Genomic DNA, 26,383 nt, shown 5'->3' on the forward strand with positions numbered 1-26,383 from the left:
GGACCATCGATCGGTCCGTAGGCCTATAGTTCTTTGTGAAACCGACGCCTCCGGTTTTATCTTTGCTGTGTTAGTCACATGCCATGTTTGGTTTGAAGGTGAGCGTTATCATCACTTTACCTTTACACACATGCATATCTGCCCATATAGGCCCTATATATATATAAATATAAACGTGCATTTATATGTGCTATAGGCTACAGTTTAAAGGGAGGGCTAGGCAACGGAGAACATCCAGTGGAAATAGGCCTACAGTGAATCCGAGTTGGGAGCACTAGAGAGAGTCGTGGTACGGATAAAATTTGTATAACGACTGTAAGATTTCTTAGGTCTATTTTCGACTTGCTTTTTTAATACTTTAGACGTACTCGTCCTTCAAGAACCCACGCCTTATAAGAAATCGTCAAAAACCGGAAGTAGGCCTACATATGTTTTTTTTTTTTTTTCTCTATACCTTCCCAGCATGCTTTGTGTAAACATCCTGCGTTGTCTACCTACGTAAATTGACTAGGAAGATTTGGGAACAGAGGCCATGGAGAATCGTGCATAGAAAATTTACGATTTGGCAATAACTGACATTAGGCCTATATTTTTTAACAGTAGAACTCTGGACAGGCCATCACAAAGGGAGGGAAGGGCAACGGAAAAAAATCCAGTGGACATCGAGTGAAACTGAGGTGGATGAACTGGCGAGAGTCGCAGTGCTTAAACACTTTGACAAAATTCTCAGGTCTTTTGCGACTTGTCATTTTTAATATTATGTACGTAGACTGATTAAGAGGATTTGTGAAAAGAGGCAGAAGCGTGTATGAAATAATTATAAGGTTTGATAATAACTGACATTATATTTTATTACAGTAGGCCAAAAACTCTGGACAGGCCTAAGGATGGTGGATAGATCGTCAAGTCCACCCAGCGCTTCTGTCAGTATCCTTCAATGTCCTCGATGCATGAACACATATGATTTGGTGGCACGAGCTCCTAAGCGACTGAGGACTTGCAGACACACTTTCTGTCTCTCGTGCATTAAGCAGAACCATGGGGGCAATCCGGCTTTGGAACAATCGTGTGGCTTCTGTGATGGCATAGTACAGGGTGACGTGGGGAATACAGAACAGCCAAATAATGAGGCGGTCATCGCGGACCAAAATCGTGAAATCACGTGTCCATTATGTCACACAAAGACGCCGTGTCGTAACTCCATGTCAGCATTTCAAGATAACCCGTATGTTCAACGAATTCTGTCGTCGCGGTCACCAACTATTGATTCTTCGGAAATGTCATGTGAGATGTGTGATGCCATGGGGACCGTAAGGGTCCTCTGTCGCACCTGTACACTGTTTTTGTGTTAGGACTGCCGAGAGAGCCACGTGACGTCACCATTACAGCATGACGACCTCCACGATATATCCCAGTTATCTGGTAATTACGGGGACGGAGTTCCAGGTGAGTTATGCTACTAGTCAGTGAGGAATGTAACTTTTAAACGACGTTCAATGCCTTTTGATAAAACGGTTGAAAAGTGACAAAATATTTTCGATGAATTGTCAATATTAAATTTCAATGGTCTTAAAACCATTTTGCGGTTGTACGTGTATGAGTAGGCCCCTAGACCTTTCTTACATGTAACAACCTTGGGATCGAATAGCTGCCATTGAGAATGTCGGAATAACCGAACTAAATGCTTGTAATTGGCTTAATTAAGGCATGCGAAACAATTAGACAAGCAAATTTCGCCTCGCAGTCTTATAGGCCTATATATATTTTTTTCTAAGACACTGCAAATTCTGTACCACTTTTTTATATTTCAAATGACTTAAACACTCCAGGTCTGATTGGTCAAGCCAGGATAATGTTCCCGAAGGTCCGCTTCTCAGTTGAAGAGCTTAGCCGTCATAAGGAACAGTACATTAGCTCCGACTTCGGCATCGTTGAACTGATTAGAGACGTGAGTGACTTTTTTAAGCGAACTGAAAAGAGACTGGTAAACATCGGGGTTGTCGGAGCGACCGGAACGGGAAAGTCGGCTCTGGTGAACGCGCTCCGAGGCATTGAGATGGATACAGAGGAGGAATACACCCAAGGTGGTCTCATGGTTGCCAGGGTGGGGGACACGGCTTCGAGTGGCTCCGTCTTCCCCACGCCATATATGTTACCAAAAGTGAAAGGGTCGTATCTCTGGGATATCCCAGGCTATGGTATGCCCCGCCCTATAAAGGTGTTTCAGCAAATGAATGATGCCGCAGCTACATCTGGCTCCTCTGTTCAAAGCGACGCTTCGTCTGCCAGTGAGACGCAAGGAGAAGCCAGTTACAATTACGTATCACACCTGGACTGCGTATTACTGGTGATATCCGAGAGAATACAAGAAACTGACCTCAGCTTACTGCGGTTACTGAAAGAGCACAATTTCCCCAAGAACAGAATCTTCATAGTGCGGAGCAAGATTGACAATGCTAAAAAGATCAAACGACTTAACAATTCAGGGGATCATCCGAACCTGCGCCACACCACTCGCGTTTATTTGGACGAGATTCGAAGTGATGTACACAAGGAGATTGAAATTGTAGCACGTGCCATGGACTCGGAGTTTCTGGACTGGGTTTCAGATTTTTTGAACGCGGGACGGTATTTTCTTGTCTCGAGTTACGAGATCTCGCGGTATGATATGATGGCGCTCCAGACGGCGATGTCATCAGCGGCAAGGCAAGCCTGCCAAGAGGCTTTAGATTCAGTCGTGCAAAGGGAAGGGGTCACTCAGATATCAGCCCTGTTCGAGACAGTTTTGCAGAAGAAGAGAGAGAGGTTGGAGAGGCGCATCTTGTCTCATGTTCGAAATGCAGCCATTGCGTCGGTGCTTCCGTTGGGAAACATGGTTGTGCAGTCAAGTGAGTTTCTAACCCTTAATCGAGGAAACCAATAAATTGTAGGATGTGGAAATTAACGTTAAATCTATTGTTTAAGATGCAGAAGTATTGTACATTAATTCACGCACAAAAACAGATTCGCATTATGGGTGTATTTGACTGATGCGGGTTTTTGTGCATATGTAACATTTTTTAAAACGGTACTCTCCCTGGGTCTGAAAATCCCCCACAGTAATATTTATATCCTGCAAAGTTTTCTGAAGCGAACGTAGTGTCTTAATATAATCCAAATGCACGAACAGGCAGAGCAATGATTTGTATCTCTAGGCAGGGTAGGAGAAAATTACCCATTTCCCTTGAAAATTATCTTTTTCGGTTAAATCCTGTGAGAGAAAATTGAAAGGATTATATATATATATGTCTTCACCTTTATCCTCATACAAATTATTGTGAAATTAGATAAATATGATAAGTTGGAAGATAAAAATTGCTTTTGTATAAATTTCTGTTTTACTCTATCTAGATCTGTACCTTTAGATTGTCAAATGTTTGACTGCACATACTCTACTACCACAAAATTTGCCCTTTATTACTCAAGCTATTTCATAATTGTAAAATGCTTTTGCAGGCTGGTACAACTTTTTGTCGGCTTGTGAGCGACATTTTGGGGTCTTAAGCAAGGGGCTGGCAGAGCTGAGCAATATGTGTCAACTACCAAGAGAAGAGCTGCTCGACTTGCTTGGAGGCAATACCGAACCAATAGATGGCGCGACAAGCGAATCCTTTAATTCGACCCTGTACTCGGACCTGCCGCGCCAACCAAATTCAAGGCAACAAGATGATCTCATCATAGACAGAGCTTTTCAAGAGGCGGTGGGAGCCACCACTCACAGCCTCCTCAACGTCGTATTCGGTACGTACCCGGTGATCAATCTGCCAGTCAACGTCGGGCAGACCTATACACTTCTCCATAACACCCTAAGACTAGTGTTCACCGCCGGTCATAACGCTTTGGATAAAGCGCTGCAAGTGCGTGTAGCTAAACTGCGAGAGAGGTACAGAAATATGGATCCTTCAGGACATGTTGATCGTTCTGTTATTGATTAAGCAGTGACTCGTTAAATGTACACTCCATGAGTTTAAAGAAAATCCCCTAAAAGTTTATTTTTGCCACGGCTGATGCAACCTTGCATACGCCTTTAACCCCTTAAATATTTTTTCTGGGGTTACCTGATGTTTATATTTTTTTCATCGGAATCTAGGAAACGGTCGCTGTTATATAATGATTGGCCGGTCCCGTTAAACAAATCAACAATCAAACTTTATAAAACTGATTAAAGGTCTAATCCAAGTGTAGAGAGGAATGGCTAAATGATCCGTGAGTACGAGAAAACTGCTTATTTCCCGGGAAAATCAATAACACTTAATAAAGATCGCCAAAAGTTCTCTTTTTATTTCAAAAAGATATGTGCACGTCCAAAAATCCACGGCTCTAATTTCAGTATTATTACAATACGTAACAGGTAATGTGAACCATATCTTTGTTAAATTGATCTATTGTATAGAGAGTATAAAATTGGAAAGATATTCAATTATTTGCATCCAGAATTATTTCTTCAAAAATGGTTTATTTATTAGCACAGAATAGCATAAGATGTACATATCAATACTTTCATTAATGGTCTGATTCATTCAGTAAAGTGGTGTCACACAAAACTATTATTATTATCGCTAAATTATTATTATTATTTTTATTTAACTTGCAACCTGAGATTTGCATCATAGTTAAATAAAGTTACTAATGAATAAAAATAGAATGTTAGAAAACACATTAAACAAATTTAAAATAAAAGAATTTAAACATAAGGTCAAAGAAGAAATAAAACGTCTATCAGTCATTTTTGAAACTTAATTGTATATCGCCCAGGTTAAAAAGTCACTCGTTGATCGTATGGTTTTAATTTTAGGCCTTCTGAATGTCTTGGTTCCCGCGATGAATATTTGACATTTCGAAATGACAAAATAAATCTAAATCTGGGCTTACAAAGTCACAAACCCAACTGTCAAGGAAGACTAAGATTCTCTCCGAGCCTTCCAGCAGACGCAGAGTCACCTGACTCCTCACGTGACCAACCCTCTTCAGGTTATTAACACTCGATTTCCTGTTGAAGATCGGTGATACCCATCGCATCGTCGGATCATTGCAATTTATTTTCTCATCTAAATCTTGTGTGATAACTTGTTTGCTTATTTTAAGTAGCCGACGCCAAGTGACTTACGTCTTCACCCAGTTTGTCTGTACGTCTGTCACGAGCTTAAATTACAAAGTTATGGATAAATTTTGATGAAGTTTGGGCTTATTTAAAATTATTAGACTTTGGTGTTGATGGTGATCTGGGCCCAAGAATTTCTAAACGATCCTGCACCATTCAGACCGTTGCGAGATAAGGCTAAAGACAGTGAACTTTAGCGATCAATGTCTTCTCAACTATCACTGTTTATCACTGCAGGGCCCTTGGCAGAGGTCTGCACTTCCTTGAGAGTTTTTCTAGTTTACTTTATTCATAATGATCGTATTTGTCCAGCTGTGCGTTGATTATATCACAGATAATCTGACAAAGAAACGAATTCATCGTGAGCCCGGCGGTCTTAGTATTTTCTTGTCCACGAGACACGTGCCACGGAGAGTTCATTTCAATACTTCCCTAAATTTCCCGTTCATGATAGCCCCCTATTTCTTCATACGACCTAAGATCTAATATTCCGTTTATTAGATCTTAGATACGACGTAGATAATATGCGTCACTGCGGTTTACGTATATGTCTCAGTATTAAATAAGCAATGTACCGCAGCACTACTCCAGAGCAAAAGATGACGGTGACGTAGAGCCATAGCGGCCACGTTATTCCCATCTGTTCCAGAACTGATTCCGATTTCAAGTACATGGTTTCATTTCCGTACAATATCAGTGCTGGGTCTCGCTTGCAGTCTGGGTATGCCGTGGTCCCGTTCATAGAACACCTGTTTGGAATACGAAATAACATCCAGTAGTATCAAACGATCGAATCGGGCATCAATGTAATATGCATATTAACTCTTCCGTAGAGGATGACATACTGTTGATGAAAATTTAAAATTGGCTAACTTTCAGAATGGTTATACAGTGGTAAATGGTAAAAAAGTGTAACATTTGCCTTTAAGATGTGGCCAAAAAAGTTGTATCTGAACTCACCTAAAAGGTGGCGCCTCTGTAAATTCTAGGATAACCCCAATGTGATAGGAATAGTAAATAAACGACAAATACTTTATCCAGTCCAACCAGAAAGGGGTGTTGGTCGTTAAAAAGCCTCCTTAAAATAAACGGCAAAAAATTATGTTTAGGGGATTGCAATTTGGTTCAAATTTGATGAGACTGCATTCATTGCAACATGTCTTTCAATACTAATAACGAATAATGATAAAATCCTAAGTTAACTGAATATGACAATTCAGTTGTACGATATGTTTAAAATCCTTCATTTAATAGTGAATTATTTCAGGTATCGTGAAATAATCAAAATCAACTTCTTTTATCTGTGGTGGAGATTTATACATGTATGTGGGGAAGCGTAATTATCAATACATAAGCTTCTAGACATTAATTGTGTCGACATCGTAATGGTTGGACAGGCAAATACTGTAGTTTTTCCAAAAGAATCGACGTCAAATATAATTCTTTTTACCTGCTAGCATACTTGTTAAAATGAATATCTTCGATACTGATATACACAGCTTCACATCCATTACTGCTACCCCAATGACAAAGCCAGCAGCCTGAAAGACAATAACATCGGGATTATCAATAAAAAAGTGTTGTAAATCTGACAGTGCTTCAAATACCATTATTATTAATGCCGAAAGATGCCCCGAATTAGATAGGTGTCAACACAGGACGGATCCAGAATTTTTTAAAGGGAGGTCCAGTTTTTAGGAATGACAGGCTGCGGATGCGAAGCGGAGCCGCTCCCCCTTCCCATGGCGTCGGGTTCCGGAAAATGTTGGTATTTTAGAAGGGGAATGGGGCCATTTGGTACGGTTTAGAACTATGATTCAGCTAGTCAAACTTCTAATTTCAAGAGGGGCTTTAGGTGTGATTTTTTTCAGAAATAAAAGGGGGGTGGGTCAGGAGACCCCTTACCAAATATGGCCCACCCGCTTGAATGCTTGCGGGAAATCTATTCAGTGTCCACTCGGAAATTAAGCGGCAAGCTTTTTAGTGAGTAGTTCTTAATTGCTGTTCTCTCTAAGCGGAAGGAAACCTCATAAGGGGAATTCAAACACTAACTCAAAGAACTATAAAATACGTTATTTTGTGACGTCACGAAAGTATCTGAGCGAACAGTGACGTCAGCATGACAGTAGCCCAAAACCCAATATATGCCCAGAAGCCGTTGAGTCCCGCCAGCCAGAACACGATCAACACAAAACCAGAGGGCAGCAGGAGCGTAAGCGGCAGTTCGCTTGTCATTTTCGCCAGGTAGTAGGCAGAGAGACGATATGCACCGGATGACCTCTCCTTGTCGATGACGGTGCGTTCTTCAGGGACTGAAATATTATTATGATTTTATTCAAGAAAATTAATTGATATTTCTGCAAGTGTAAGCTGGCGCTGGGTATAATATTTAATGTGAATAAAATCCTTGTGACTGACAAGTGCAAATTATCAAAACCTTATGTCAAATAAGATCAAAACGAAAAAAATTTCCCAACATTTTTAGAACACTTACAAGAAGAAACCGAGTAGGACAACGGAATAAAAGACCAGTATACATAGATAAAGAAGATCTGAAAATGAAAATAAAAAACAGATATAATAACAACGTGCAGCATTCTTATTTAAATACCTCGTATCTTTTTGTTTTAGATACTATTTAACAAAAGCTATTCATAGACGTTGACCACCAGTTGTAAGCGCGCGAATAACTTTGCTCGTTCCCCTAACTTTGGAATTTGAAAAACCCGGTATATCGTGACCGAGAGTCCCCCGTGATAGGGAGTCTGCTTCCCATTCATTTGTACACGTAAGCCTTGCCCTAGATTTTGGACCCACTTAGGCCAGTCCAACCCTACCCATTATAACTAAATAGAGGGTGGACTTTCTGTTACACGGTCCCTCAGTTTCGTTACACCGGTCTTGTTGGAAATTCTGTAAGTCTCTTTACGGCTCTGTGGAATCAAGTGCAATTTAATGTTTTATCAGTGGCTGATAAACGAAGCCCATAGTTCAGCTTATCCCTTACACTTTCTTTAAGTTTAATCTAGTCAACCCGTTTACATCAAAATACGCAAATTTAACACTGTATGGGAACTCACCACTGCTTTCCTGTCTGCAATAGCTTCTTCTGTCCTTGGCAACTGGAACCATAGCAACCCAGCAATAATTGCTAAAACAACGCTGTGTATAAGGTTAATTTTGGACCATATTTTAGCTTTTGATTGGGTAAAATTCCTCCTCGTGAGCACGTGATACTGGGTCCACCATGACGTGGGCCAGCGGTCGTCGTACTTTTGCTGCAAGTATTTGGATGCCATTTCTTTCGAAATGCAAATCGAGATTTCTGAAGCTAATGACGGATTCGTTGTTAGAGTTAAATAAATATTGTCCAGTGCTTTGTATTTTGTGATTACTATGTTCTTTACGCCCGTTTAATTAGTGCATGTGTTAACTTTTTATCTTCTGTGGATCTCTGTAGGTTGTTTCAAAATTGGATGATTTTGTTACAACCTATAGAGTCAGACAGAGACGCCTTCCACTTAAAATAATATATAGCATTAGTTTTTGTTATTTCTGATTTTAAAAAATCGTTAAAATCGGCATACATACCTTGGTGCACTAATGGATAGGGACCTTTTTCTTTGTCCTCTGAATTCATGCCAAAACCAAAATTACATGGACGCGCATCTTCTGTTTCATCAATGTCTCCTTTGTCATTTCTATCCGTTAATCCTTTGTTATTTGCCAAAATTTTAAGATCGAGGGCTTTCAGCTTATTTGGCCATTGATCAGACTGTCTGCAGTAGCAAACAATAAGATATAAAAGACGTATTGGTTTCTTTATATAATAGGCAATACAGTTTGCCTTTATTAAAACCACAACTAGGCTTATACGTAACCGTTACCATAAATCTTGGCAACATACAAATGTATGTACCATAGTTAATTACTTAAAATAATCTAGATATCAGATGACAAATTTGATTTTTAAGTCAAAAAAATGAATTGAAGTAAAAAAAAATCTCATTTGAGTTCGGCACAAAGTAAATGCAGTCTTAATTTATATCAATCAACCAGCCATCTATCATCCTTATTGACCAAGCAGTCAGAAGCAGACAAAAATATATGATTAGACCAAACTGTGACTTATTGAAGTCATTTGAAAAAAAAACGGGCTCTAGTTAAATACAAGTTTTTACTCACTCACCTTAATGCACTTGCACTGTTGATGATCAGATTTTGTACCTCATCACTATCTTTCATTTTTTCCACTGGCGAAAGTGAAGTGCAAAAACAAAAACAAAGTTAAAAGGCTAGTACATCGATTATTCATAATCTTAAATCTTCTCTCCTAAAAATAATAGTGGTCTAAACCTACTTTTCTTAAGATATTTTCCTGCGGGACACAAAAACAGATAGTTTGGCAAGTCCAAAAACTTTTTAAGGGCAAGATAATTTCTTTTCTTCACTTTCATGTCTTATTGATAATGATAATGGATTATCAATTAAAGGTGGGAAGAAGCCTGAAGTGGATGTAAATCACAGGATATTTACTCATAAAATCTGCTGGGTTGTACAGTGGAGTACAGTGAAGACCCATACTGCTGAAGAAATCCACCATTTTGCCTGCATCACCAAAATATGCCATCTGAAATAAAAGCAAAGAAACAAAACTGCAATTTATCACATAGAAATGTTTGATGCATAGTGTAATTAAAGTAATAACGTAAAATCTCCATTACTGGGATTGATATCTAATTCTTGGAACTGGTACGGGCACAATATTCGGATTCTATCAAAATAAGGCAGTTGATTCATCACAAGTTTTAGTGTACTTGTAAATACGACCAATTTGCAAATTGGAGATGCAATATTCGATAGAACCTTTCGACGAAGCGATATAAATGTATGTAAAGCACCGCACAATACAGACTGTTTGTGCCAATTGCCTGTGAATGTTTCATTGCATTTTTGAGTAACAATCTGGCAAACATACAGAAACTGAAGGGGGGTCAGGACCCCGTGACACCCGCGTTAATCCGCCACTGGAGAGAGAGGGGGGGAGGTCAAGTGTTGTGGAATGAGGCACCGTTATGTACTTACATGCCCCTCACACAGCAACAGTAAACTGTCAAACATGTGGAATATCTGACTTGAAGGCTGGTGTATGGTGGTGACCACCGTCTTGTTGTGGACCGCAGAATAGTCCTTCATGTTTTTCATGAGACTGAAAGCCGTACAAGAATCAAGACCGGAGGTGGGTTCCTGAAATAGGAACAGGATTCGCAAAAAGTAAAAAAAAAAATGAATAAAGGTCCAAACTTTTGGACCAATAATATGGTCTACTTCGGTTTAAAACAGATCAGTAAAGGTCCATCTGAATAAAATAAGTTTCAGACTGAAAGTTTAATTTTCATTAAAATGAATAAACGACAGGATTTCACTGGTGTCAAAAATAATAATACATACATGTTTTTTTTTTTTTTTGAAAATATTAATTCGACCTTTAAGAAGTGCCGATAACAAGGGCAATACGGTCGTTATATACCTTTTTTTTATACAAGACAGGACAATAATGACTTAAAGACTAGAAAAAGCCCCCAATATTTAATATTTGATATTTATATTTTAATATCATGATACAATGCATTGCTTAAATAACACAACTTTTTCATCATTTAAACTGGCCAAGTTTGTGCCAAAACAATTCTATATTTTAAAGTGAACCGCAGGACAAAAAGCCAAGCGAATTTGTAAACTCGACACATGTCTACTTATGATGTAACAACCATGAAAACAATGAGGTGGCAGCGGTGGGACAGCGTGACCAATGAGCTACATTCTTTTAAACAGCATAGGGAAATTTGACCAATGATAACCCACGAAGCACTTACATCGAGTAACATAATTTTTGGGTTAGTCAACAATTCACAGGCGATGTTGGCCCTCTTCTTTTCCCCTCCTGACAGACCCCGTTGAGATATGCTGCCAATTACTTGAAAAGTAAAAAAAAAAACTATTCCAAACTAAAATTATGCCAGCACGGAATTAAAAACAACAGCCCGATAGATGTAGTGTGTGAAAAGGGAAATATCATTATAATATGTAAACTTCATTTAAGTTATAATGTTGATTGATAAACACTGAAAATTCATTTAATAAAAATTAGTGAATTAACGACCGACATGTAGTTTAAATTTACGTTTTAATTCACAAGAAACATGAGTCAGGAAAAATTAAGTTAAATATCCTTCTAGATTTCAATTGCTGTTGAATACTTCAATAACCTGCGCTTGCCTAAAAAACGTTCTGTCATCAAGTATTTCTTGACACCAGTAGCTCTATTTAACCTTACACGTATTCAGACACTTCTTCATATCCAGCGAATTGACAATCTCGTCCACCCTGGCCATCTTCTCCTTGTGAGGCATGCTGTCGGGTAGGCGCAAGAGGGCAGTGTACTGAAAAGACGTAGTGAGATTAAGGACGCACTGGGAATCGTCCAAGATAGCACAGAGTCTCGCAAATAAACATAAATCAAGCAAGATTTCGCGGGCTTAAGAATAGGGTGGGGATCATGGTCAGTGTCATACTATAGAGAGTGCGGTGTGGCAAAAACATCAGTTTTCATGATAGTTTTCTCTCAGTCAACCGAAAATCTTCAAAAAAATATTCCCCAGAATAAGCCACCTGCGCTCCACTATTGTCTTTTTCATTTGGCTTTTTCGTATGATTCCCAGTTCAGCAAAAAAAAAAAAAAAAAGTTGGTTCTATTTGTCGGCCGGCTGGCGAAACTAAGGTCAACACTGGTAGCAAACATTAGGTCCGCATTTTCATTTTAACAGATGACGATAAATATTCTGACATTTGATGATTTAGATCTCTTAAATTTTGCTGTTTTTATTCAACATTTTATTGTCATATTCCAAAGACCACGTTTAGAAATGAACTATACTTAATATATACATAAAACAATACCAACTTCAGATATTTTCGCATGTTGATCAATTTCACAAAACCTACCACCAGAGTTTCCTTCAACGTCAAATTAGCAAAAAAGATATCGGACTGCAGTACGTAGCAAATCTTTCTTTTAAGTGGCTTGGAGAGAGACTGACCGTCGAGGAGAACGCCCCCCTTGTCCCGCGGAACACGACCAGCAATAGCAGAGAGGAGGGTGGTCTTCCCAGAACCTTATGGAAATATGAAAGTTGACAGTGAAAAATAATTGCAACCATTTACGCCGCACATTTGAATGGATGAAGGTAGTCAAATGCAAAGGCTGGAATTCGCGTGTGCATATATTGGGCTACGCTCTGAAACCTATTTGGTTTTAAGACGTGTTTACCTTGAAATATGCAGTATGCCGGTCTCCAGCATTAATTAAATACTCCTTACAATTGTATAAAAACTGAACGATGCCCAGTGCAAGAACATTCATCGATAAAACCGTCTTTTTCCTAGGTGGCAAGACTTGCCACGAAGTAGAACCTACATATTTTTCTAAAAAGAAGGCATTTTCCCCGAGCCCTAGGTAAACATATAGACCGCATTCAGAACAGTGGACTAACAAATCCGCAGATCAAATATGGCGACCCACTAAAACCTTGCCGCTTTAATTCAGGATTAGGCACTGAAAAGATTTCGTGCGGGGATTACGCAACAAGCATTCAAGTGGGTCGGCCATATTTTATACGCAGATCTGTTAGACTATAGATCGCCTGTTATGAATGGTCGCATTCAAAACAGTGGATTAACTAGTCCACAGGTCAAATATGGCCGACCATCTTGAATATTTCCCCACGGGGAATCTATTCAGTGTCTATTAGGGATTTATACGGCAAGCTTTTTAGTGGGTCGCCATATTTGACCCTCGGACTAGTTGGTCCCCTATTCTGATTGGGGCCACAGTATATATATATATATATATATATATATATATATATATATATATATATATATATATATATATATATATACTCTCACCGCTTGGTCCCATGACGGCCAGCAGTTTCCCAGGCTTTGCCATCCCAGATATATCATGTAGGATATGCTTCTTGTTAATGGTCACGTTGATATTATGGAAAAGGAGCTCCATTCCTCTGCTAGATGGTCAATACCTGTGTGCTGTTTACAACATAAACAGAATGATTTTTCATCAAAAAAAAAAAAAATAATAATAATAATAATAATAATAATAATAATTAATAACCTGCGTCGATACCTGACTTTTGTCTCTCTTTATGTTCGAGGTGTACGTATATCTTATTACTTGTGTTATGGTGAGGAATAACGACAGCGATCTGGAGCTTTCGAACGTTTATTCACCGACTCTCTCTTCATACAACTTCACAAATATTTATACTCAATTTCTCCGTACTGATCACGCATTTACTTGTTTTCTTTTCCATTGTCTTTGCGTGATTACAAAATATTTTCCATTCGCATGTTACAAGTCACCATGCAACATTTCCTTATTAGGTAATCCCTAAGAGACTTGTTTTCAATTTAAGATATCTAAAATATTATTTGAATTACTCATGCTTGGACTTTATCCGAAACTCGGTTATCATGTGATAAACAGTTGATCAAAATTAAAATATGTTATGAAATTAATCAATCACATTAACTGTTACTGACTTTGATCTTCCCTCTTTTTATGACTTTAAAAACATATTCAACACTTGTTGACTCTTGATGAAACTTAACTTACACTCAATAACTCCCTATTCTTTTACTCGTTTGATTCCGTTTTAATTGTTATCTGCAACTAGTGAAAATGTAAGAAATGTGCTTTACAACACATGGCTGCGTGCGACAAATTCCCGATTTTTATCTTTCTTTATGCTCGAGGTGCTGACAAAAAAGTAAAAAAGTTGCAGATCCAACCTACCCAACTCTCCCAACCTTGTGACCTCATGTAACAACGATGATTACAGAGCTCGTCGCAAGTGGGGACCTTGCACAATATTTTGTCAGTTTGGTTCACATGATGACAAGCAAAACCGTCGATGCCACGGGCTAAAATGAGTTATGACTGGTCTTTAACCATCTAATTACGCTACGGGTGTGTGCGCGTGGGTGAGAGGAGGGAGATGGGGGTTGGGTTAAGCTTCATTCCACAAGCACGCTATTGCATGAGCTAGGACAGGCGTTTATTTATTTATTTATTATTTACTTATTTTTTATTGGCAAGGCTATGATGTTGTCAATCTGCCAAAACAGTGCGATACACATACAGTGTATATATATATATATATATATATATATATATATATATATATATATTGCACGATGTGACAGGGGTCGGACTGCTTTTTAGAAACATATTCCAGTCATTGCGCCCAACCAAAAACTATTTGGTAGTTGTTAGTTTTCGTTGTAGTGGCACATTAAGATATTATTGTAAAATTCCGTTTCCAGAAACCGTAGAGACCCCATAGGTCTACTTCCTCTTTATGAGGCCGTTTTAAAATCATTAGAGTAGTCATAATCTGTAAATTATACTGTGAACTTTCTGCATAGCTGGAGACGGCTGTGTTGTTATGGTGCATGGACTTGAAACACTTGTCCTTGGCAGTAGGGAACACTTTTCTTTTCTTTCTACATCACGAGTGCCACGTTGCCTACCTCGCGTAACAACAATAGATGAAGACAACAATAGGGACTGTGTTTGAAAATAAAGCAGCATTAAATGCTTTTGACAAAAAGTAAAACTCTAGATATAAGCTTTAATGATTCATATTTTAAAGGGATCATTGCAGATGTTCCGAGGATAGGGAAATAACCTTCCAAGCATGCCAAGTTAAAATCGAAATAAATATGTCTCTGGTTTATTTTATTCTTGAGTGAATTTATGTGTGGAACGGACGTCATCACAAGGCTGACTTCTAATATAGATTAGTTTGGGAGTGTTACTTAAAGGTACATACGAACTGAGCATTGGTGGAGCATGGATTCCCAGTAACACATATAAACCACTAGATTCTTATATGACTCAAATAATTTCGACATGCCAAGGGATAAAGTGAATAGATCACTCGATCAGCCATAAAAGAACTTTAAATTTTTGGTTGTAAATTTAACCTACTTTCGTGACCTACTTTCCTGCCCCATTGACATACAGCTTAGAATGCCAGCAGAAAAATCCGTTCAAACATCATTTTCGGGTAAAATTAAACAATGCCTTTTGGTAATTCTCTTAGTTATACTACTTGAAACTATATGCTGGCATTTGGTTGGTTTTTGTGACAAAAAATTGACTTTGTATGCATCTTTAAATGGCCTACTCAAGCTCCACTACGGTGTTTCGTTTTTTTTTTTTTTTTTTTTTTTTTTTTTTTTTTTTTTTTTTTTTTGTTAATATACTCGGGCTCGTCTCTTGCACATGTATGTTAAGGTTGGGTAGGCGGTTGGATCCATCATTCATAATACATGTACATTATCTAACTTATCAATCATTCCTTTCATTTACGCGTGTGTGTGTGTGTGTGTGTGTGTGTGTGTGTGTGTTTACTTATATTGTCTTTTTCTTATAGCTACTCTGCAATATATATATATAGTTATTGACCCTTAAAAAAGGGAACTCGGTGCAGCGTTTTTATGATGACCAGCTAGGTCATTAAAATGTTTTAACATTAAAATCTTTCAAAGCTGACCGATATCCAGTTACATGTATCGGTCATTGTGAATAGGCCAGTAGGACAGTAGGACCTACTAATACTGCGTATGTCGCTGACCAGTGCGTTTAACACATGTGACATGTGACAAAGTTACCTCTAAGGACATTCACAATTAGTGTTACCCATGTGCAAACTGATGAGCGCTAAGAGATAATAATGTTAACGACGCAAAAAGGTCTGCATTTCCACGTCGGTGCATTCATCTACTTTGTGTTACACGTACGCATGGTGGGGTTAAAAAAATTCCGATCGCGAAAGTTATTTTAAAGCCAGCAAGTTTCGCCCTGTCCAATTTGGACAAAATTATGAACTTACTATCATAAAGAAAAGATCGACTTTTCACCATATAGTCACCTTCAATGCTGCCTCTTCACCTGTCTCAGCAAAACTGCATTCTAATGTCGCGATTAGCATACATGTAGGCCCCTATATACAGTATAATCTATAAAAATTCTATACATACGCGGGTATGTGTAGCTCGTGCGTCACTTCTGGCATACATTAACCGCGAACAGGTAGGGCTGCTCAGGCTTTTTAAATAAAATCCATTCAGTCAAAATAAAAGGCTAGTCCTACTATAGAGGGTCACGGAGACATTGTTTCACATGATATTCACATATATGTCTAGCTCTGTTTTGTGTCAAATTAACCCTAGAAGTTTAAAGAGAATTTTGGGGAAAATGACGTTATCATCCAAGCTCCTCAGGGGGATTAATAAGGGGAGACCGGGGCTAGTTGGACCCCGGGGTAAGTTGGCCCCCCATCAATTTATGACAAAGTAACTATGGTGTAAAAGAATTGATCACATCATTTTTTAAAGTGACCGTATCCAACAGTGCTAAGAAAGCGTCGGCAGTGAGTCCAAATGAAATATTTAGCATCTTAAAGTACGTAACTTTATTAAAGAGACTTGATGGGGGAGGGGGGGAGGGCAACTTACCCCGGGGTCCAACTAGCACCGGTCTTCCCTATAAGGCCTAGATGTGTACGTAGTAGTGCAACAGTTAAGATGGCCAATGAGAAAATGTCCACAGCAAAGTATACCATTAGGTCCATTGGATTTCAAAGCCACACATTGAAAATGTCCATGTAAGTAAAATTTAAATTAAAAATCATGATCTGAAGAAAAAGGATCTAATCAGGCTTGGTTTCCCATTTCAAGGTGAATCAAGTTGGATGCACTTTTCACTTCTTTTTCAGATGTCACTTAATTATGAAAAAGAAGTTGCCCATCCCCTTACAAAAAAAAAAAAAAAAAAAGGAATGATGAAACATTGCAGGAAAATACCGTCTGTTTCAGAACTCAAAAAGAAAAGCTATTACTGTTTCTTCATGGACATAAGTGTTTAACTGTATGAGAAAATGAAATGATTTATGTTACCGTATCTACGGCCCTACTTGACAACTTTGAAATTGCTTCTTAATTCAATTTTTTTTTAATTTGTTAAGTTTTTGTGTGTAAATTATATTATCGATTTATTTCTTGTGTGTTCATCAATCTAGATACATGTAAAGTAAATTAGCCAAAATTAGGCCTATCTTCATTTATAGTTATGTTGATTTATTTATTTATTTTCTTTCTTTTTGTTTGCTCTCCCCCTCTCTCTCTCTCTCTCTCTCTCTCTCTCTCTCTCTCTCTCTCTCTCTGTGTGTGGGGGGGGGGGGGTATTTTTTGTGAGTTTTTCTTACTTAATTTAGGAAAACATATAGGGCCTAAAGCTAGTAGCAATCAATTGCCTCCTTTTCTTTGAATAGGCCTACACCTTGTAAAAAAATAGATGCGTAGGCCTACGAGATAAATTATATTCCCTAAAAATTCTATATGCGTTACGCGTGAATAACGTGACAAATTAGGATCCAAAGGCATGTTCAACTAGAAAGTCGAATCGTCAAGAGATATTAATGTCTGTTCTCCACCAAGACTAACAAATTATATATCACAGCTAACCGTGAGGGAGGGTTAATCCAATAAAGCCCACTGCGACAACGCAGCTGAATGCGCGAGCTGCACAATGTCGTCACTTCCGGGGGAATTCCCGTCTATAAATAGCACTTGGCGAGTTTGTGAGTATGTGCCGGCCATTTATGTTTCATATGAAAATCGGTGGCACATTTAGTCGCGTTAACATTCTAACATAAAGCTGAATACCACACGCTTATACCACAGGTGTCAAGCTAGTCTCAGGCGGAGTGAAAATGTCGATCCTGTTCCAAAATGAACAGTTGAATTTCTTCAAGCTTTCAACAGCAGTGTTAGATTATGTTAACGAGGCCTTGCGATTTTTCTTTGTGGAAGAGTGGAACTCCCTCCACGCGGCTGGCGGCCATCCCTGGGGAAACAACGCGGCCAGCGGGCAGTACTTACTTGCAGAGGAGTTCAGGCTTTACCCCACTGCCAGGTATGTGTTAAGTCGCAAGTGGCAGGGATAAGAATTCATACCTGTAACTGTTATTCTTTTTTTTTTTTTTTTTTTTTTTGACTGTGGTGCTAGTACTGTGGTCAGTTTTAAAATAGGATCGCTGGGAATTGCGTGGTATCCTTTGGTGTACTTCATATTTTTATGTTAAAATATGACAGGTCAATCTGACAATCAATGACAATGTACAGAACCCTGAGATGATGTGATGCAATTCCCAATTTAATCCATTGTACTTGGACGAAAGTAGTATAAACTTCTGAAATCATAATTAGGCCTAGTATCAGGTCCGTAGAAAGAAGGGGGGGGGGTCAGAGGGTTCGAAAAAGAACCCCCTTTTTTGCTGGGGAAAAGGTCCCCTCTGAGTAAAATTTTATCTAGGTACATGACGGTTTCATTGTAAAAGGTCCACTTTTTTCGGGGGGTTTGAAAGAACCGCCTCTTTTGCTGGGAAAAGGTCCACCCTGGGTTACATTTGATCTAGGTACATGAAGTTTTTATGGGAAAAGGTCCACTTTTTCAGAAAAAGAACCCCCCTTTTGAAATGTCTGGCTACGGGCCTGCTATAGGCCTGCGTATTATGTTATTTTAATATTATTTTTAGAATTTCATCATTCCAGGCTCTTTGACAGGGACATGGCTCATGTAAGAGCTCTGATAGGAACTGGAATTGTTGAAGATTGGGATGCCACCGCCCTCTTCGCTGCTATACTATATTCTAAGGTATTAGACCTTCGAAGAAGCAGGGGGTACAGATCTAAGTTGAGAAGGGTAACCCCCTTCAGCGAAGCTGAGCATGTTGATGAACTGAGACTTGTGAGGAATTTCGCCATTGCCCATGCCAACACTGCCAGTGTTACTGATGTAACGTACCAGGCCCACATGCAAACCGTGCTCGACGCTATGTCTGTGCTTTTGCCTCCCACCCACCCCGTACTTCAGAATATGCTGGTTCTGATGAGTTCCAAGACATTCAACACATCTGAGCTGGAATTTCTGCAAGAGGAGCTGGCCAATGAAAAAGAGATCACAGAGAAGATTGAAAAACAGCACAAGAGGATATTGGAAAATGCCAACGAAATCAAAAGCATGCACGCTCGTATACAACAACTGGAGATGTACATCTCACGCGATAAATCCAAACCTGCAGAGGCCATCTACACCATGTTCCAGAGTGAGCCTGACTTTAAAGGTGACACTTATTATAATGATATGATCAACACAACCAACAAGCTGACCTATGGCTTCGATTTTAAGAAATTTCGCAAGTATGTCACTGACCAGTTAAACCTCGTTAAGGACACAGACATGAAGTTGCTGATCCGGATACAGCTGTGTAAGGGGCTGAATCACCAGGGTCAGAAGGATGAGGCACTGGGAATTCTGGACAAAATGACTGTTGAGGCTTTGTCTGCTAAAAACAGGTGTGTTTAAGGCATTGAGGGTAATCAAAAGAAAGAGCAAGAAAGAGATTGTGCCTGTGTGTGTGTGTGTGTGTGTGTGTGTGAGTGAAAAGATAAAGGTAGGGTAGAAGGGGAGATGAAGAGTTAGCAGAGAAAGTCCAAGGGGGAAAGGCTGGTCTCTCCTTATAACTTAGATCTGATAAAGATTTTCCCCATAAACAACATCTTTTCTTTTTCTTTTCAGACCTCCTAATACATGAACTAATAAGTTTAAAATAATTTATTTCAAAGTCTACTATGTCAAATGATAGCCGTTTCATTTTTTAAGTGCTTGTTTGATCCTTCTATTTTAAAAGTGAAGTGGGTACATAACTGTTCACTTAAATAAAATGCACTAAAACTGATATTTTCTTCTTTTTCCTCAGTGCAGTGATCCAAGCCCGTGTATTCTGGAGAAAGGCCTACATCTACAATGACCGAGGCTACAAAGAGGGCGCCATCGCTCTGCTGGAACAAGCAGAATGCCTGCTCACCACCACCCAGTCCTATGAGGACATTGCCGAGATTAACTACGCTAAAGCCAACATTCGCCTTTCACAGAAACATGACAATAATGATGCATCCCTGAAGAGCAGCGTTTTACTCCATCTTGGGAAAACTCTGGAGGCCTGCAAGCAGTGCCCAGGAATTGACTTAAGTACGCTGGAGAGTCAAGTGGCCCTGAGAAAGGCGCTGACCCATCTCGGCTTCTCCCAACAGGGCATCGACCAACACTCTTCTGAGGAGGATCTCCATGCAGCCGAGGGTATCATCAATGAGCTCCTCAAAAAAAAGGATAAGCTAAGCCCTCGGAATAACCTCTACCTGTACTTTGCACGTTCCCTGCTGGCATATCGTCGTGGTAAAGTTATGGAGGCCAGACGTATTGAATTAGAAGGTCGCCATTTTGCAGCCACCAACCATCTTCCTCATGAGGTCCAGCAGTTGGAGATGATTAAGGACTTCATACTGAAAAATGAGAGATGGCGGATTTTTCACAAGTTGATAATTGTGGTAATTTTGCTGATTTGTGTCGCAGCTTGCATCATGTGTTATTGTCATTATGTGAAGTTTGAAGGTGAGAAAGTTTCAGGTAAAGTTCTGTGTCAAAGGGGCAGCCACGGTTTACTTGGCAAACCAAAGGATGACAGATTTTACTGTTCTGTTTAAGACCCCATTCCCACAGATTTAAGATCGATTTATTCCCTTGGGGAGTCTCACTAGATTACTGTCAGCTTAGCCAGCTTAAATGTCTGTCCTGCCTACTTAAAGCTGTAAGGGGGTAATTATAACTTTTGTGCACAGTCGGCTGACAGCAATTTAGCATGAACCCCCAGGGAGTTAGGTTGATCTAGTTGGATTGATCTAAATCTGTGGGAATGAGTTCTAAGATAACTTGCTCAGCCTGGGGTGTTTAAAACTGAAACCTTCATGATAACAATCCCTGTTCAAAGAAGCGGTTGTGTCTGCTCTAATTTAGCACTGATGTGAACAATCTTCAGCTTTATTAGTTACTTACTGTGTAGGTAAATAATTATTTATTTTCATACAGCAAGTATAATGTACTTCATTATTGATTTCTATGAACTGAATATATAGTAACAATCACAGTTTAAAATGAAAGTGAAAGTGGCCCTTATTGTGGTTTATGAGGTTTTTTTTCTGTCAGTTGCCATGAATATTGCGGTATGATCAGAAATGGAAGTTTCACGTTGGCTAGGACTTCCATGAACTTGGTGCTTAATGCAGTAGATGACATATCATTTTTTGACTGTCTGTGAGCAAAAAGAAAAAAAAAATGAAATTTTCAACAAGGAGTATATGTGCCTAACACCCCATCCCCATTTTCAATCCCCCCCTTATTTTTCTGTAAGCAAACGTGGGATGCAGAACAAGGCACAACACATGACATACCTATTGTGTCTCTCAATCAGCCCATCATACCTCGCCTCGTCAATATACTCCAGCACCTGTGAAGTCAAGTCAACCAGGTGCATTTTCCAAGAAAATCTCTAAATAGAATATCAACTTTTATATGAGACATATATATTGTTGTTCAAGTTTAGTATTGTCCTTTTTTTTTCTTATTTTGCCAACCAGAACAGAACAATCAATTTACGTAGAACCAAGAATGATGTAATTGAAAATATACATAAAAAGTTTATCATTGAGCTGTTTTTGATTGATTTTATAGAAATGACTTTATGTTCAAATAATTGTATCATTTTAAGGGTGTTTTTACTTTTAGCCACTTTCCTATCTGTGTTAAGGTTGGTGTTCGACATCTCATAAGTTATCTTTACATATTTCCTCATTTAATGTTTTTTTACTCTAATTGTTATTATTAATCTCACATTTAACCATGCTTTAATGGTGAGGCATATGGGAAATTTTACAACCTCAATGAACAATCCAGAACTCATGTAATACTCATGGAAAATATGTATATTTGAGCTGAAAAAGCTCGTTTTTTTTTTTTTTTTCTTTTGTTTCAGAACAATCTCACTTTTTTTTTTTTCTTTATTTATGAAATAGTATACAGAATGTTATGTGAATATTTTTCACTGTTATGAAGGTGAATTGTAGTGCATGAATATCTATAACATGCACATTTTACATGTAAACATAAAAGTATGCTTTGCTCATTATGTTATATTATATTATATTATGTTATATATATACATATATACAGTTGATTTTAAATGCTCTACTGGACCAGCTCAACAATTTAATTGTTTGCATATCATATACACAAGTAAACTACAAGGTGCATTGTTGGATCCTGGGGAGAGGGCGAGGGAGGAAGAAAATATAATTACTGTCAATTATAGTACTACCTTCCCAAGCCCATAGCCCGGGGGGGGGGGGGTCAGGGGGTTCGAAAGAACCACTTTTTTTGCTGGGAAAAGGTCCACTCTCGGTAAAATTTGATCTATGTACTTGAGGATTTTATGGTCCACTTTTTTTAGAAAACAAGCACCCCCCCCCCCCCTCTAAAATTGCTGGATACGGGCTTCCTTCCACTCCTTATTTTAAAACAGGGTTTCCCCCCCAAAAAAATGTACTAACTCTTTGACTGCCCATTTCAAATGTGCATTTTTGCTTTTCGAAGACATTAAAAGTTATCTTTGATTCCATGCTTTTCATTTTATTATTCCCTACATGTACATGTATTATTTTCCTTAATTTTCATTAGACTGGTACAAAATCAAAGTCAGATATATAGTAATAGACAGTCAAAGAGTGAGTACATTTTTGAGACCTCCTATATAGACATGATGCTCTCATAAAAATGGTGCTTGTGTCATATAACATATATTAAGTTTTGTTTTGTTATCAAAATTTCATTGCTTGTCACATATTTTGGCCCATCATGATACAAGTTTTCTTGTATCTAGGCCATTCACTAAAACTTATGATATATAGATATATACCAATGGACATGATTATTTATAATAGATAAATCCATTATCAACAAATCCAAGGACAATAAGAACTTATCCATACTTCCTATATATATAGGCCTACTTGACATTTGCTCAATTGGGCATGTGCAGTAGCAGTAACAAGTGAATCATACCCTATCCTGGAATAGATATTAATAGTAACACCAACAGCTTTTAAACTGGTTTATGTTTTTTCTAGAATTTAATGTCATTACAGTTAAGTGAATCCAGGTTAAGATATTATAACTGCATTTTAGGATTTATATAGTGAATGTTTTCCGTCATGGTTTATTGGATGTTAACTTCAATAAACAGTTTCAAAGCTTACTCATTGTTTTTTTATGTATTGATTTCATATAAATTGCGTGCATAAGTTCAGCATACATTTAACTTCCACACCATTAACAATGGGCACAACACTTGTAAGAACACACAAGGAAGTAAAATCATAACTAGGTCAAGACATTTAATCACAAGTTGGATCTTGTCTGAGGAGGCCGCGTCTTTAAGATGTGGTCTTACGCTCTGTCTGTTACAGGTAGGTTTGAAAGAAAAATGATTAAATTTCAACAAATTAACTTTATTAGGGATATTCTCATGATGTATATCATATATGAATTTTTACAAACTGCGGGTGGTGTTTAACTCTGAGTTTTGGAATTAATACTGAAAACTGACATAAGTTATAAACATTTCTCTGTTGTGTCCACTTGCTGGAAGAGGCACATCGATTACCGGGATAAGATTTTTTCTGGCTATTGGCACATATGTGACTTTTTGAGAGCCAAAAATATCACTGGCCTAGGCAGCGCCCTGGATCCCACGCCATATTTCCTGGACTTTTTCACTAAATGGCAGTATTAAACCTCTAAAACTCAGGGTACATATGGCAATATACCAACTTATGTTATTAGAGTAAATTTTTAACTCAGGTAATGATAAGGCATCTGACCTACTCTTCTGTTTCAGATAGCGATCATAAATAAGTACACTGTACTATTTGTCGTTAAGCGTTTATTGGTCCAACTTGACAATGATTGCTATCTGAAACAGAAGAGTAAATAACATAAGTCAACATAAATAGTAATCCTATATAGATGAGATATTTTAAATGTGTACGATTCACATTTTGAAAAAGTACCAACCTTTTTTATTCCTATACTTATACCCGGCAATTAGCTATTTATCATTCTCAAAATTGACAAGAAAATCCGGAATAGGATACCTGGAACCAGTCTAAATTTATAACAATTCTGACCCAAAGGTGATAAAGTTGTGATCTTGACAATTAAGGTAATTGGTGGGTACAGGTCACAGTTAATTTTAATTAACTTATCCAGTCGTTTTTTTTTTTTTTTTTTTTTTTTTTTTGGGGGGGGGGGGCAGTGAAAACAAAATAACTGTGATCTTCATTATTATTTTAGACAAAAAACGACAGCTCTGCCTCTGCCTAAATAACCACGAATCTTAAATAACAGTGGTAAACAGATTAACAGTGGTAAAATGAATTCACTCAAATAATGTTTCTATATATCCATAGATGGCGAAGACTCTGGCGCCATGGTAAATATATCACCTGGCTGCAATTCATCACAGACGCGAGATGAAGTCTATGAAACCTACACATTCTACATGGACACTGTTGTAGTGGGCACCATGGTTTACATGGGAATCATACTGAATATGCTAGTGTTTGCAGTTCTGTGGAAGGAAAGGACAAAATCATCTTCATTCCTCTATCTCCTTGCCCTTTCAGTAATGGACACATTTTACTTGATACACTGTATGCTGTTTCAAGTTTTTCGTTCCATTTTTCCCTACACAGGATCATGGGAGGAATACGCGTCTGCTTGGCCATACATAGAGCCGTATGAATTCCCATTAGGGATGATGGCATTGACTGCCTCAAATTGGATTGTGGCGTCTGTTGCTATTGACCGTTTCATTGTGGTGAGGTTTCCACTGAAGGCACGCATCTGGTGTTCTGTCCGACGAACAAAGCTCCAGCTTCTTGTTATAGTCATTGTGGATGTTGTTGTAAACTCTGTCTGGTTTTTTAGACAATGTACTTATGAACGCTGGGATCACTGTACCAACTCCACTGTCCCTGTTGTTGTGCCTTACGCCATTGGAGCAACCGAGACAGGAAGAATTGCACATACTTCCATCTTTCTTACGCTAGTTTTTGCCATACCAATAGTGACAATGATGGTCGTGAACATTCTTCTGGTTTATACCCTTAACAAACAACGAAAAAAAATCCACGCCATGACCCATGTAAAATTTCACAGCAAGAAATTGGGTCAAAGCGAACCAGACAGAGATAATTTAAATCAAAACGACTCAGATGATTTAAATTTTAGTTCAGGCACTGAAGATAATTCAAATTTACATCACAGTGACCCAAATGCCGCAAAATTAGGTCAGTCTGACCAAGACCAGAATACTGAGAAGACATCTCTACTACGGATATCCAGAGATAAAACTTCAAGCAAGAAGAATCCCATGATGACTGCACGGCAAAAATATGAACGTAAAATTACAATGATGTTGATTATTATCATACTGCAGAATTTACTGTGCCTCACACCCGTTTTTATAGACCACATCCTTTTCAGTATAACAACCATCGACAAAATTTCCAGGGGGCACAAGTTCTTCTCTGTCTTTGCAAACATGCTGGCAGCATTGAACTCTTCTATGGACTTCTTCATATATTGTTGCTTTGTTGCATCTATGAGGAAAAGATTCGTACGAGTTCTTTGCTCTTGTCGTAGGTTTTCAAAGAAATATCGCATTTCTAGTTATAGAACTACAAACCATAGATGAAAATTTCAGATACAACAATTTCTTGGAAAACAACAGGAGTTACCGAGAGGCAGTGTGTTACTTTAATTAATACTGCCACATTCATGTTTAGTATGTATTATATATCATGTAACTATATTATTCCTATATGTCCGGTGACATCTGGTGACATTTATTACACTAGTTGGCAGGTGTCCAAGGTTATCATGACAATCCCACGTATAAAGCAACAGGCCATCATCCCATATTGACATCAGAGACTCACATTTCAAGTAATAACCTCCAGTTTTCTGAATTTATGACAATTTCATCCCCTACCACGATGCTTCAGAAGTTTCCTAAAGCCAACTTACCCACCTATTAATTTAAATTTACCAGTTGTCCAATATCACTTTGTATAGTACATTAGCATGGTTTTGAGCACAGGTATATATATATACACTAAGTCTTATAAACTGCACCATAT

The 26,383-nt window shown here is 38.4% G+C and overlaps 4 protein-coding genes across 5 annotated transcripts; 3 read left to right on the forward strand and 1 right to left on the reverse strand.

The window, feature by feature from the left end:
- Window positions 1-177: 177 nt before the first annotated feature.
- On the forward strand, window positions 178-4,934 carry LOC106175834 (interferon-gamma-inducible GTPase 10). Its single transcript, XM_013557989.3, has 4 exons — window positions 178-289; window positions 859-1,446; window positions 1,830-2,888; window positions 3,496-4,934. Exons 3-4 carry the CDS (start codon window positions 1,853-1,855, stop codon window positions 3,972-3,974), a joined length of 1,515 nt encoding a protein of 504 aa, XP_013413443.2. The 5' UTR covers window positions 178-289; window positions 859-1,446; window positions 1,830-1,852; the 3' UTR covers window positions 3,975-4,934.
- On the reverse strand, window positions 4,306-13,290 carry LOC106175819 (uncharacterized). Of its 2 annotated transcripts, XM_086995131.1 has the most exons (14): window positions 13,109-13,290; window positions 12,146-12,315; window positions 11,478-11,583; window positions 11,017-11,117; window positions 10,226-10,387; window positions 9,677-9,770; window positions 9,330-9,393; window positions 8,732-8,919; window positions 8,221-8,471; window positions 7,635-7,692; window positions 7,238-7,452; window positions 6,591-6,681; window positions 6,101-6,218; window positions 4,306-5,889 (listed from the first exon to the last, which is right to left on the reverse strand). In XM_086995131.1, the coding sequence occupies exons 1-14, from the start codon at window positions 13,218-13,220 to the stop codon at window positions 5,670-5,672; spliced, it is 1,950 nt and encodes a 649-aa protein (XP_086851257.1). In that variant the 5' UTR covers window positions 13,221-13,290; the 3' UTR covers window positions 4,306-5,669. The 2 variants fall into 2 exon arrangements, with proteins under 2 accessions (XP_086851257.1, XP_086851256.1); XM_086995130.1 differs by lacking the exons at window positions 12,146-12,315; window positions 13,109-13,290 and having other exon boundaries at window positions 11,420-11,578.
- A 4,536-nt stretch (window positions 13,291-17,826) lies between these two features.
- On the forward strand, window positions 17,827-21,949 carry LOC106175818 (uncharacterized). The gene is made up of 3 exons (XM_013557972.2): window positions 17,827-18,203; window positions 18,842-19,645; window positions 20,050-21,949. Exons 1-3 carry the CDS (start codon window positions 18,001-18,003, stop codon window positions 20,831-20,833), a joined length of 1,791 nt encoding a protein of 596 aa, XP_013413426.2. The 5' UTR covers window positions 17,827-18,000; the 3' UTR covers window positions 20,834-21,949.
- A 1,546-nt stretch (window positions 21,950-23,495) lies between these two features.
- On the forward strand, window positions 23,496-26,317 carry LOC106175846 (FMRFamide receptor-like). Its single transcript, XM_013558000.3, has 2 exons — window positions 23,496-23,647; window positions 24,650-26,317. Exons 1-2 carry the CDS (start codon window positions 23,620-23,622, stop codon window positions 25,936-25,938), a joined length of 1,317 nt encoding a protein of 438 aa, XP_013413454.2. The 5' UTR covers window positions 23,496-23,619; the 3' UTR covers window positions 25,939-26,317.
- The last annotated feature ends 66 nt before the right edge of the window (window positions 26,318-26,383 follow it).

This window comes from Lingula anatina, chromosome 9 (genome assembly GCF_051362555.1).
Source record: "Lingula anatina isolate TDL-2025a chromosome 9, LinAna3.0, whole genome shotgun sequence".
Lineage (NCBI taxonomy): Eukaryota > Metazoa > Brachiopoda > Lingulata > Lingulida > Lingulidae > Lingula > Lingula anatina.